Source organism: Mus musculus, chromosome 10, assembly GCF_000001635.26.
Source record: "Mus musculus strain C57BL/6J chromosome 10, GRCm38.p6 C57BL/6J".
NCBI classification, from domain to species: domain Eukaryota; kingdom Metazoa; phylum Chordata; class Mammalia; order Rodentia; family Muridae; genus Mus; species Mus musculus.
This window is the reverse complement of record NC_000076.6, coordinates 93,837,407-93,849,913: the sequence shown is the minus strand read 5'-3', so window position 1 is coordinate 93,849,913 and position 12,507 is coordinate 93,837,407. Positions and strand designations below refer to the sequence as shown.

At 44.2% G+C, this 12,507-nt stretch overlaps 1 protein-coding gene across 16 annotated transcripts in view; it reads right to left on the bottom strand.

The window, feature by feature from the left end:
- Nucleotides 1-12,507, bottom strand: part of Usp44 (ubiquitin specific peptidase 44) — a 39,457-nt gene that overhangs the window by 9,512 nt on the left and 17,438 nt on the right. For 13 of the 16 annotated variants that reach the window (XM_011243480.3, XM_011243484.2, XM_011243483.2 and 10 more), the window contains 2 exons: nt 5,863-5,936; nt 2,800-4,303 (listed from right to left, as the gene is read on the bottom strand). In XM_011243480.3, the coding sequence (XP_011241782.1) occupies nt 2,800-4,224 (1,425 nt within the window). In that variant the 5' untranslated portion in view covers nt 4,225-4,303; nt 5,863-5,936. Of the gene's footprint in view, nt 1-907; nt 4,304-5,841; nt 5,937-12,507 lie in introns of those variants that run through there. The other 3 variants (XM_011243485.2, XM_030245135.1, XM_030245136.1) reach the window with 2 other exon arrangements.

Below are 12,507 nucleotides of genomic sequence, written 5' to 3'. Positions count from 1 at the left end.
GGTCCAACTGAGGAGGATTCCTTGGCCCCAAAGGGGAGAGAGAGAGAGAGAGAGAGAGAGAGAGAGAGAGAGAGAGAGAGAGAGAGAGAGAGAGAGAGAGAGAGAGAGAGAACCCAGTTCTAGTGATGTCCTCTAACACCCAAACCCACATGAGTGCACACACCACAAAACAAAGGAGTTCTAATAACTAGAAACAATTTAGTGATTGGGTTATTTAATGCCACCAACCCAGCCCAGAACCAGTTGGAGACATTATAAGCTGAATCTAAACACAACATGCAAAACAGAGCTAGAGAGGTGACCTGGCACTTGAATGCCAGCCATTCTGTTCTTCCAGAGGTCCTGAGTTCAATGCCCAGCACCTACATGGTGACTCACAATCGTCTAGACTAGGATTTGATGCCGTCTTCTGGTGTGCAGGCATACAGGGAACAAAACAAGATAAAGTCAATGTAGACTTTGGTGTGACAAGCCAACAGGAAGAACCCTGCCAGAGGCGAGTCTAGGAATTCAACATGGAAGTCGGGCTTTGAGAAGTTTCCTGGAGTGCCCCAGAAGCCTATCACATGACTTGTAGGGAGAGAGACTCTAGGAAAGAGAGATGAGGTGTAATGGCTCAGCGGGAGGATGCAAGGCCCCAAGGAGAAGCAAAATGTTTATAGAACAAATTGTATTCATTTCAGGGCTGGAGAGATGGCTCAGGGGTTAAGAGCACTGACTGCTTTTCCAGAGGTCTTGGGTTCAATTCCCAGCAACCACATGGTGGTTCACAACCATCTGTAATGAGATTTGATGCCCTCTTCTGGTGTGTCTGAAGACAGCTACAGTATACTTATATACATAAAATAAACAATTCTTTAAAAAATGTTTTTTACTCAAGATTCATTTATTTATAAAGTAAAAAAAAATGACTTAGCCTATAAAAAATCTAAAATGAGAAAATAACTTTTTGAATATTAAGTTATCATTACCTACCCAAACTACTCCGTTTTTTAGAAAATTCTATGTACTTCTGTGTGGGCGTGGGCATGTGTGGGATGGTGTGCTCTTGGAGGCCAAAGGCACGGGCGCCTCCTGGAACAGGAGTTACAGACATTGTGAGCAGCCTGCCACGGTGCTGGGAACTGAACCCGGGTCCTCTGCAAGAACAGTAGCTGCTCTGAACCACTGAGCCACCTGCCCAGCTCCCAAACTACTCCATTTGGATAAAGGATTTCTAGGACTGTGTCACAGGGAAAACTACTAATTTATCATGATATAACGAAACATTGGAAATAGTCCCAAATCTACAACAGAGATATGATTAAATACATTATGGTAGAAATAAAACAGATACAGAAATGTTTGGAAAAGAAGGATTAAAAACATTTTTTTAAGATTTATTTTTTTAAGTGTGTGCATTTGTGTGGTGGATGTAAGTGCAGACGCCTGTAAAGAGCAGTGGTGTCGGATACCCCTGTGGCTGGAGTAGAGGCAGTAGTGAGCCACCGGTGTGGGTGCTGGGACCCAAACTCCAGTCCTCTGCAAGAGCAGTAACCACTTAACCATCTCTCTAGCCCAGTGGAGCTCAATGTTTGGGTCAAGGCCCTTTGAGGGTCGAACAGCTCTTCTTTCACAGGGTCCCCTAAGACCACAGGAAAACACAGATATTTACACTAAAACTCATAAATAGTAGCAAAATTAACGGTATGAAGTAAGCCCTTCTGCCGCAGCTAAAATACAAAGGAAAGCTGTGTGAAGGGAAAATGGGCTTTCGACTGGAGGCAGTTTACCAAGTCCACTGGTCAGAGGACCACTGTGTAGATGGAATCTGGTTTGCAGCCTGTTCTTCCACAACTAGGAAAACTTACAGAAGTGACCAATACAAAGGAAAACCATTTAGGATGATTAATCTAAAAAAAAAAAAATCACATTTCCTTACCCTACTTGTTCAAGATTTTGACTCTTATACTTTTAATAGGATGTTGCCTGAAACTGCTCATGTACTGTAACAATTCTCTCAGTATAGCAACTATGTCCTCCAGGTAACACACACACACACACACACACACACACACACACACACACACGTGTCATTTTAAATGAGAGTATGGAGTTTTTCTCTTAACCTAGCTATCTCCCAAATAATCGAAACTGGACTATTATACTTATTTAACAGCTTTAAGGGCACAACAATAGGGCAGTATTAACTCTATCTTAATCCTCTAAACCAATCTGGCTACTTCCCAACTAAAGGCTCCCTCTGCTCCAGGTCATGGTATCTCCCCACCAGGAAACTGCCCCCCCCCCAGCAAATCCCTACTTCCTCTCTCACTCTCTCCCCCTCCCCTGGCTGGGAGGAAGTCCAGCCCTCCTGTCTCCCCTTTTCAGTCATTGATCAGAGAGCTTTATTGACCAATCAAGGAATAATTGGGGAGCAATGCTTCCGCAACATTGAGATTCTTAAAATAAGGATTTCAACCAGATATGGGGGCACAGAAATCAGCATTTGAATAATTTAAGGATACTCTTTATGCAGGACACAGTAACATTATGTCTACCCTCAGAGAATGGCTGTACTCTAACCTAGAAGATGCAGTTCTCCTTACTCTCTCCCCCATAAAGCCACTGCTTCCACAAATACAAAACTATTTCCAATGATTCAGAGATCCGTGACTTCTTCACACACTCGTGAAAGAAATCTATTCTGACCGAGAAATGCCACCAACTTTCCCACGCTCGATCCATACAGAATACCCAGTTGTAGGCCGCACTGTAGGAATTGCCGAAGATGATAAAAATGTGGCAAGACATCCATACCTGACTAAGAAATTGTCCGTGAAAAATGTTATTCACCACATTCAGAACTTGCTCAATAAGTCTCCTTTGGGAAGTGGGGATGAGGGCTGGTAACTTGGTTCCGGTTGTCTCTAGTTCACGTTGTATCTTATCCAGAAGTTCACAAAGAAATTCCTGAGCATCCTGCTGGGCGTAACCGCGGAAAGCAGGGATCAGCCTCCACACGGAGTGAAGCATGGCAAACGGTGAGACCAAGGCCCACTCTCCAGACCACATGACTTGGAACAGGATATGCAATTCATGGCAGAGAGAACTGTACGGGGAACTGGGCTCCCTTGGCTGAATAAGCTCCATGTTCCGACCTTTTGAGGCCCCTCCGCTCAGGCCTGAGGATAAACCCGAATGTCTGGAGCATACGAAGCCTTTCTCTTTCTCTTGCCCTTCGTTCATCTGCTGTGCCGCCGCCTCCGTGACGGCTGAGTGCTTATAGGATCGGGCCTTATCGCTGGCAGCCACAGCCAGCCACTGGTTCAGGTCAAGCTTTAAAAAACATTGTCGAAAAATGAGTAAATGACTCAACACTTGAAGAACAGAATTCATATAGCAAGTATTTCCTAAGTTTCTCAGTCCGGTTACACCAGGAGTTACCATGGGCCTTCGTTTGATTAAGGAGTCACTTACTTTTTTAAAAGTCCTGTCTTCCGAAGTAGGTAGCGCGGCTTTGTCCTTTGCTGGGGATGCGGGAGGTGGGGGCGGTGCCCGCACTGGCACGATTTCGATTGTGGCCGCCTCCTCCGAGGAGCCTTGTAAGCGTAAACTCTTCCGCGGAGGTGTGCTTTCCAGCTCGGCTTTCATCTGCTGCTCCAACTCCTGCTGCTGCCTTCTCTTCGCCTCTCGTTTTGCTACCATTCTCTCCTGAGTTGGCTCTTGCCCTTTCCTTCCAATTGCTGACTGTTCGAACCAAGTTCGAAAGGCTTTCCCCATGAGCACCCGTCTCCTGTGCCAGAGGGCGGCGCACGTTGGATCCTCGTTTCCGGGCAGAGATTGGGTGCCGTCGAGTAAGGAGTAAACACGGTCCTGTGCATCCACAGGATGTAAAACCGAGTCACTCGGAACCACACAGGGGTACTTTTTACTTTTGATTGTACTTAGTGTACTCCGTAGTGACTTCAGGTCTCCGGCTGCGTTATCGTTTAGAACATAATCGTTACAAAGATAACAAAAAGCGTACATGTCGTTCACCTCGAAGGCAACGGGATGGCTGCTTTCTTGAAAGTGCTTCAGTGCGTGCTCTTGGATGTACTTCCCACAGGCGACGTGGGAACAGCTGAGGCAAGCCCAAATGGACTCGGTTGTGTTGCAGACCATACAGTACCATTTCTGAGGGTCCAAGATGGAATGGCCTTGAGCAAGCTGCAACTGCTCAACGTGCTTGCACCTATCCATTGTTAGCAGGTAGCTAGTCTGTCTGGGAAACACATAATCCAGACGGGCCTCTCTTCACAACACCGGGAGCATCTGAAAACTAAGCCGAACAAGATCAGGTTCTTCAGAAGATCTAAGCGAAGACTCCTGGTTTATCATTTCCCAAGGTAGTAATTATAATATTAATTATAAATTTACTGCCTCTCAATCTTATTTCACTGTTCTCCCCGTCCTTGCTTTCATCTCTCTCTCTCTCTCCATAAACACACACACACACACACACACACACACACACACACACACACACACACACACACACACACACACACTTCTCTTTACTGTCTCCATTGGGTCCACTTTAAAACCTTTGTTTTTTATTTTCTGTTACCATCTAGTGAAAAATTACTGACCAGTTTCAAGTCCATTAGAATAATATATATCCAACACTGATAGTTGTTTCCAAAAGCATATCTCTCACACACACACATACATTTATACATGTGTATGCTAGCAGTATGAGCGGTTTAAACAAAATAGAGTAACACTGGGAGTATTCAGAGGCCTGTAACGACATAAGCTTATATATAGGCATACACACACACACAAACACACACACATATATATATGTATAAATATATGTATATGTACATATATTTTTAACATAGGCTTATAAATAGGTATAGCCTATTATATACAGTTGCTAGTAAGACACTGATTATCAATATATACCAATACCCTACATCTTTTTATGTGTTGATGGGAAACTCTTAAGATCACTTGATGTCCATTCGGTGTATATGGGTGCTTTGCCTGGACACATGGAGACGTACCATGGGCATGCCTGGTGCCCTTGGAGGTCAGACGAGGGTACTAGATTCCCCTGGAACTAGAGCTGTAAGCTGTCATTCATGTGGACAGCATGAACAGAAGCCAGACCCTCTCTCTGCAAGCTTCTGCTCTCCAGCCCTTGGGGTCGCTCCAGATCAGAGAGGGATCGCTCAGAGGAAACGGTCGGCTTTATTTCCCTAGTACCTCTAGAGTCCAACTACCCTGTTGTTCTTCCACCAGCATGATCCAAACCACGATGACATCTCACCTGGATTATTACAATGAGGCTTCTAAATGGCTTCCCTATTTCTACACTCATTGCTATCAAAAGTTCACTTCACACACCGGGGGCTGAAGGGATGGCACAACTGTTAAGAGCACTGGCTCCTCTTCTACAAGACATGGGTTCAGTTCCCAGCACTGACATGGCAGCTAACAACCTGTGACTTGAGTTCCAGAGGATTCAACACCCACTTCTGGTCTCCACGGACATTGCACACAAACGGTGCACAGACATTTACCCATACACATAACACATAAATACCATACATATAAAATTAAATCTTTTTTAAAAATTCAAAGTTTACTTCACACAGCAGTATTTTGCCTCTAGACTCAAATAACCAGAGCGTAGACCCGACACCAGATCTTTATTCTGCCCCCTCTCCTTTTTGGGTTGAATCAGCAGAGATGTATAAACACACACACACTGACACACAGACACACAGACACACACAGACACACAAACACACACACAGACACACAGACACACAGACACACAGACACACACACACACACACACACACCTACCTTTCTACAACCACCCGTTACCTGGGTCTTGGAGGATTCTCGGTCTGCATCACTCCTCAACTTGTCTATGGGCAATATAAGGTCAGCACAGAATTCTGCGGAGGAGAACGGAGGAGAATCAGCTCTGGAGGCGACAGAGCAAACTGATGGCAAAGAGGCTGCAGAATTAGGAAAGTGCAGCTGCCATGGTGGAGCAGGTTTGAAGAAGGGAGCAGAGACAGAGCTACCCACTTACAGGAGACAAAAGCCTGCTACCCACTCCTGGGAGTTGTCTCTGACCTCCACACGCTCACGGAAGCATATACAAACAAAAAATGTAACTGTAAAAAAAAAATGCAGACATGCCCACTGGCTGCTCTTCCAGAAGACCCGGGTTGGATTCCCTATACCTACACAGTGTCTCACAATTACCTGGATCAGGGAATCCAACGCCCTCTTCTGGTCTCCAAGGGCACCAGGCATGCACATGGTGCCCATTTATTTATACATGCAGGCAAAGCATACAAGTCATAACATTTTAGACATTAAATATAGTGAAGGGCTGGCAAGGTGGCTCAGTGGGTAAAGGTGCTTGCCGCCAAGTCTGAAGAAGTTCCATCTGGAGGGACCCACACGGTGGAAGGACAGACTCCACTCTCACACACTGGCCTCTTGTTCTCTCCATGAGAACCAGGGCACACCCCTGTCTACACACTAAAGAAATGTAATTTTAGAATGCAGAGAAAACAGCAACAAATTAGGTCTCTGGGAAATCAAATCAGAATCAGAATTAGATAACTATTCATTTAAATCCTTGAAGGACAGAGAGAGAGTTCGATAATCAAGAAAAAGTACTTCAGCTTTAGAATTCTCTTTTCTTTTGATTTTCTGAGACAGGACCTCATTATTAAACTTAGGTTGGCCTTGAACTCTCAATTCTTCGGACTCCACAGCCTTCTAAGAGACAGGATTGCAGGTGCATCCCAGCACCACACCAGGTTTATGATGTGCTGTGGATGACCGTGGGGCTTTGTGGGCAAAAGGCAAGCATTCTAACAGCTGGACTACATCCCTAGGTCCATTGCTTAAAAAAAAAAAAAAAAAAAAAAAAAAAGCCAAGGCCAGGCGTGGCGGCACACGCCTTTGATTCCAGCACTTGGGAGGCAGAGGCAGGCAGATTTCTGATTTCGAGTCCAGCCTGGTCTACAAAGTGAGTTCCAGGACAGCCAGGGCTATACAGAGAAACCCTGTCTTGAAAAAACAGAAAACAACAACAAAAAAACCGTTTAGAGTTAGGGCGAGTTAATACCGATACAACACTCAGAGAAAAAAGGCCCAATTTGGGGGGGGGGGGGCGCCTGTGATGGATTTATCATGGGGTTTTGGCTAGAAAATTGTTTTGACTAGATTGTACCTTTTTATCCATACACATTTCACGTTCTTGAAAACAAGGGTAGTAACTATAGATATCTGAGGTGATCACAGCTAAGGATAACAGTTTAACCAATAAAGGCAGAGGTCTAGGCTGGATGTTCACATCTTTAATCCCAGCCCTTGGGAGGCAGAGACGGGAAGATCTCTGTGGGCTTAAAGGCCAGCCTGATCTACTCAGAGTTCCAACCCAGCCTTCCAGGGCTTCATACTCTGAGATCTTATCTCAAAAACTCCTGAGCTCTACACTAACTTCCTTATTCGGCCGATGCTATTTTAGAATAGACACCAGCAGATTTGCCTCTTTCGTTGTAATTGGTACTCTGAAAAAAATTTTTTTTAAACTTAGATGATATCTATGATGTCAAGTGTAGATGCTGCTTGGCCAAAGGTCATTTCTCTGACCTATTAAAGTATGGGAGAGGTATCACAGGAAAATGGTTTTCTAAAGTATTCTCTGGAGTCATAACTTACTACACGGCCTGACAAATCATCTGGGGCTCCTGAGGTAACTCTCTGTGAGTAACTACCGATGTGGCCCCGGCTTTCCTCCCCTCCTGCTCCTGCCCCGGGTATCCACCACTTACTGCCTGACAAAGCTACAAACCAGCGCTGTTTTATTTTGAAGTAATCCTGGTAGGAATATCAGTCAGGTTACAGGCATACTTTTATCTGCAACACACAGAACACTTGCTAGCAACAACACAGCCTTCAGTACATCTTAATTGCTAATGGTAACTTTAAAAAAAAATTAGAAGAAAAAAAGTGGCTGGGATTATAGCTCAGTAGGAAAGTGCTTGTCTATGAGATTCAAACAAAAAATAACGATGCTGGCAGACAGGAGCCTAGCATAACTGTCGCCTAAGGGGCTTCACTCATCAGCTGATGGAAACAGATGCAGAGACCTACAGCTAAACATACATTCAGTGGGGCTTGGGGAAGTCTTGTGGAAGAGTGGGAAGAAGGATAGAGGGAGTCGGAGGGGTCAAGGACACAAGACCTACAGAGTCAATTAACCTGGGCCCATGGGGGCTCACAGAGACTGAACCACCCACCAAAAGCATGCAGGGGCTGGACCTAGGCCCTCTGCAAACATGTAGCAGATGTACAGCTTGGTCTTCATGTGAGTCCCCTAACAATTGGAGTAGGGGCTGTCTCTTGACTCTGCTGCCTGCCTTTGGGTCCCTTTCCCATAGTTAGGCTGCCTTGTTTGGCCGCGGTGGGAGAGGATGCACCTAGTCCTGCTGCTAGACTTTGATGTGCCAGGGTGGGTTGGCACCTGTGGGACGGTGATGTTGGGGGAAGGGGTATGAGGGTGGAAATGGGAGGAGAGAAGGGAGGGGGGCTGCGATCAGGGATGTAAAGTGAATAAATAAAAAGATTAATTAACACACTATAAGTTATCATTTCCTTCAAGCCGATCACTTCTTTTCAGAGTTCCTTCTTTTTAGCCAAATCAGGGTTTAGTGGATGTCAGGATGCTATGAATAAGCTGAGCATAGTGGCACACACTTTTAATCCTAGATGAGACAGGGGGACCTCTGAATTTGAAGCCAGTCTGGTCTACATGGTGCGTTCCAGGTCAGTCAGCGCTACATGGCTTGTCTAACAACAAAGCCATACCAAGGTCTAACCTCTCCCATGGGTATTTGCATTTGAAAGGGGGTCGCACATCTTTTTAAAACCTAAAGATATGTGAAACAGATGGTGGAATCATGGATCGGGAGAGCTTCTAGAGCAGGTGACCTGTCTGTGCTGTCAACTACTGAAAGAAGGCAGTAAGCTGGGGATACCCAGGGCAAGAGCAGGAGGAAGAGGGGAAGGGGGAGGGGCAAGGCGGTACCTCCCCCCGCCCCCGCACCCAAGTGATCCTGTAGGCTCACAGAGAGGGAGGGCCAAGAGCCCAGGAAAGAATTCACACTTTTTTTCCTCTCCAGGACTCAAGCTTTCCACTGCTCTTAGGAGGCATTAACTCTGACCGGCTCCAGAGCATCGAATATATGGCTTTGGCATGTTCGTTTGAAAGAGCTGCAACACTAAAAACACTGACATCTCTCCCAGATTCGGGTGAAATACTACTCGTGTGTACTTACGATGCTCTCAAGGAAATGTGCATGGGGGGACTCAGAGGATCTGCCCCATCATCCTGTACACTTTTAAAACAAGCCACACGCCACCTAAGAAGCTATTAAATGGCTTTTTGAAACCACGTATACAGCTTTAGAGACAGGCAGGCTTACAAATGTCATAAAAAACTTTAGGTTATCTCCCAGTGTTTAAAGACAACACATTTTTTTTTTTAATTTGTTCACTGCACTCACAGTTTAAAAGTAAAGACAGAGTCGGGCAGTTGGGAGGCAAAGGCAGGTGGATTTCTGAGTTCAAGGCCAGCCTGGTCTACAGAGTGAGTTCCAGGACAGCCAGGGCTACACAGAGAAATCCTGTCTCAGAAAAAACAATAAACAAACAAACAAACAAATAAACTGAGGCAGGGAAAGGGTTTCCCTCAAAGACACCAACACACAGTACATGGGTTTCTGGGTTACTCCTAATGCAATCAAATGGCCAGTGAGACTAACCACTACAGTCAATACATTTTCTTACTCCAGAAAATTAGTATTTCAGGGGTCTGGGGAGATGGCTCAGCAGTTAGCGATTGCTGCTATTCCAGAGGACCTGGGTTTAGTCCTCAGCACCCACATCTGGTGGCTCACAACTGCCTGTAGCTCCAGTTCCCGAAAATCCAATGCTTCCGGTTTCCATGTGCATTTGCTCTCACATGCACATATACAGACATGTAATTAAAAATTTTTAATTACAAGTAGTGGTGGTGGCACACACCTTTCTTTAATCCCAAGGGCAGCAGGCATATACATGTCGCATGCACATACATGCAGGCAATCCACTCATTCACAAAAATAAAATCAATCGATCTAAAAACAATGTTACTATTCTAGTTATCTTCAACAGGACCTTTTTAGCTGACCACTCCTTATATTAATTTTTTTTATGACACGGGTGTGATCACAAACTTGGGAAGCATCTACCAGGGCAGAGAATAAAGGTCAATACTATGAATAATACAACCTGAATCTTCTAATTAGTGCAACTATTGGCCCAAATGAAAGTCAGGAAAGCCAGAACACAAAATAGGCAACTAAATTACAAGTCAATAAATTAGCAGAATGAGGAAAAAGGCTAGTGTATATTTCTAAAAAGAATTAACCTATCGGAAATTAAAATGTCAATAGTCCCTAAATTACACTGCATTAATTCCTCCTTAGCTCAAATAACTACATAGAACTTATGTTTCATATAATTATGTTATAGACACAATTTTTATAATTACAAAAATTAAAGTCTTGGAAAGCCAAAAAAATACATTTAAAAGTCCTCTACAAGATATATTATTCAAATTATAACACAGCGTTCACTTTTCTACTCTCATAGGTCTAGATATTCCCCATATATCTTTTGCCAAAACGTTTTATAGATAAACCGTCTGTAAGTCTTTATAACCGGAATGTGAAATAGTGTCTTAAAAGAAGCAGGCACACAAACTTTATATGAACACACACTTCTTTAACTAAAAAAAAAAGAAGAAGAAGAAGAAGAAGACACAATGGGATATACCATAGACCTAAAGTGCTTGCCTAGTACACAGAAGACTCTGGCTTCAAATCCCAGTACTAGAATAAGAAAACCATACCACCACCGCAAAACCTACAGGTACTGTACATTTAACAGAATAAAATTGTGTTCCGGTAATCCTGGAAGTCAGGCATAGAGCATAGTGATCCAAACCTACGTCTTCCCAGCACCCACTGAGGCAGAAATCCAGTCGGAAAACAGCCTGGGCTGCCTGAGAGACCCTGACTCAAGAAAAAGGAACGTGTGGAGACCTCCCTCAGGCAGATATGGTAAAGCAGACACGTGCTGAATCTCTCTTTGATAAAGGTAACTTTAATTTTCATTCAGGTTTTTTTTTGGGGGGGGGGATTCAGGGGGAGCTTGTAAGACAGTTCCCTGTGTATCCCTGGCTGGCCTCGAACTCAAGAGATCTGCCTACCTCTGCCTCCTGAGTGCTGGGAATAAAGGCCTGTGCTGCCACCACCTAGTGACTACAAAAGTATTTTTATAAGTAAATTTACACTATTGTAAAAATTTTGTATATGTGTTCACATGCACATGTGTGAACACACACACACCACAGCACATGTGAACACGCTTACCATGGCACACACCAGAGCCCATGTGAAGGTCAAAAGTCTGTTGGTCTTCCCACTACCACTTGGTCAGTCTATCCTTCCATCCTGTGAATGACACTGAACTCCTATCCTGGGGTTGGCTATGCGGTGCTGCAGGCCTGTGATTCTTTTTACAAAGTAACTAAGTAACAACTTAAACAGATCTTTTAAAGATGGTTACAAGTGGGAAGCCCCCCCCCAACCCCCCACCCCCCTTACCCCCGGCAATGCAAACTAGGAGGAATTGGCCATTTCAACGGCTGGGTAGGCTTTAGGAATTATGAACCGTCATAGTTAGAAGCATTTGCATACAGATGAAAATAACATCATCCAGTTTATAGTTAGTTAGGAAAACTGTACCTACCTGTACATAGTTTTCCGTTTTCTATTTACTTCATGCAACTACTGCAGAAGCCTGTCTTCTTAAGAGATCTTTGTAGAATGGGGTCAAAGCATAGTGCTTGGTGGACAGAAGAGGGCTCAATATTTTTGAAGGGACAAATTATTGACTGAAATGAACACAATAGCCTCCCTGAGGCTCCCTGGCTCCCCTATTATTCCTATTCTGTGCTTCGACCCCTAGCTGTGCCAATCATGATGTAGCTCCTTCCCTTCCCTCCAAAAGGCCCTGGTTATTCTTTCTTCCCATAGAAAGCTAGAATCCATGTTTACCCTGACCCTCCTCATTAAGCAATAAAGAATTAGCCTTTCCCTGGGCCTTCCTTATAACTAACTAGCTGAAGGGTTGTTGCTGTTGTTGTTTTGTTTTGTTTTGTGTTTTAGATAAAACTTGAACAAAGCAAATTCTGCTCCTTGGTTACTTGACTTCCTTACTCCCATTCTCACTTATAAGTAATTAATTTGGAGCAATATTATCAGTGTCACACAAATACATTTATACATCAACTTCATTCACAATAGTGAAAACGTTGAGAAAAACCCTGGCATTCAACCATGGGTCTAATGAATTGAGATGAAATCCTTTTTACAAACACCAGTATTCTAGTCT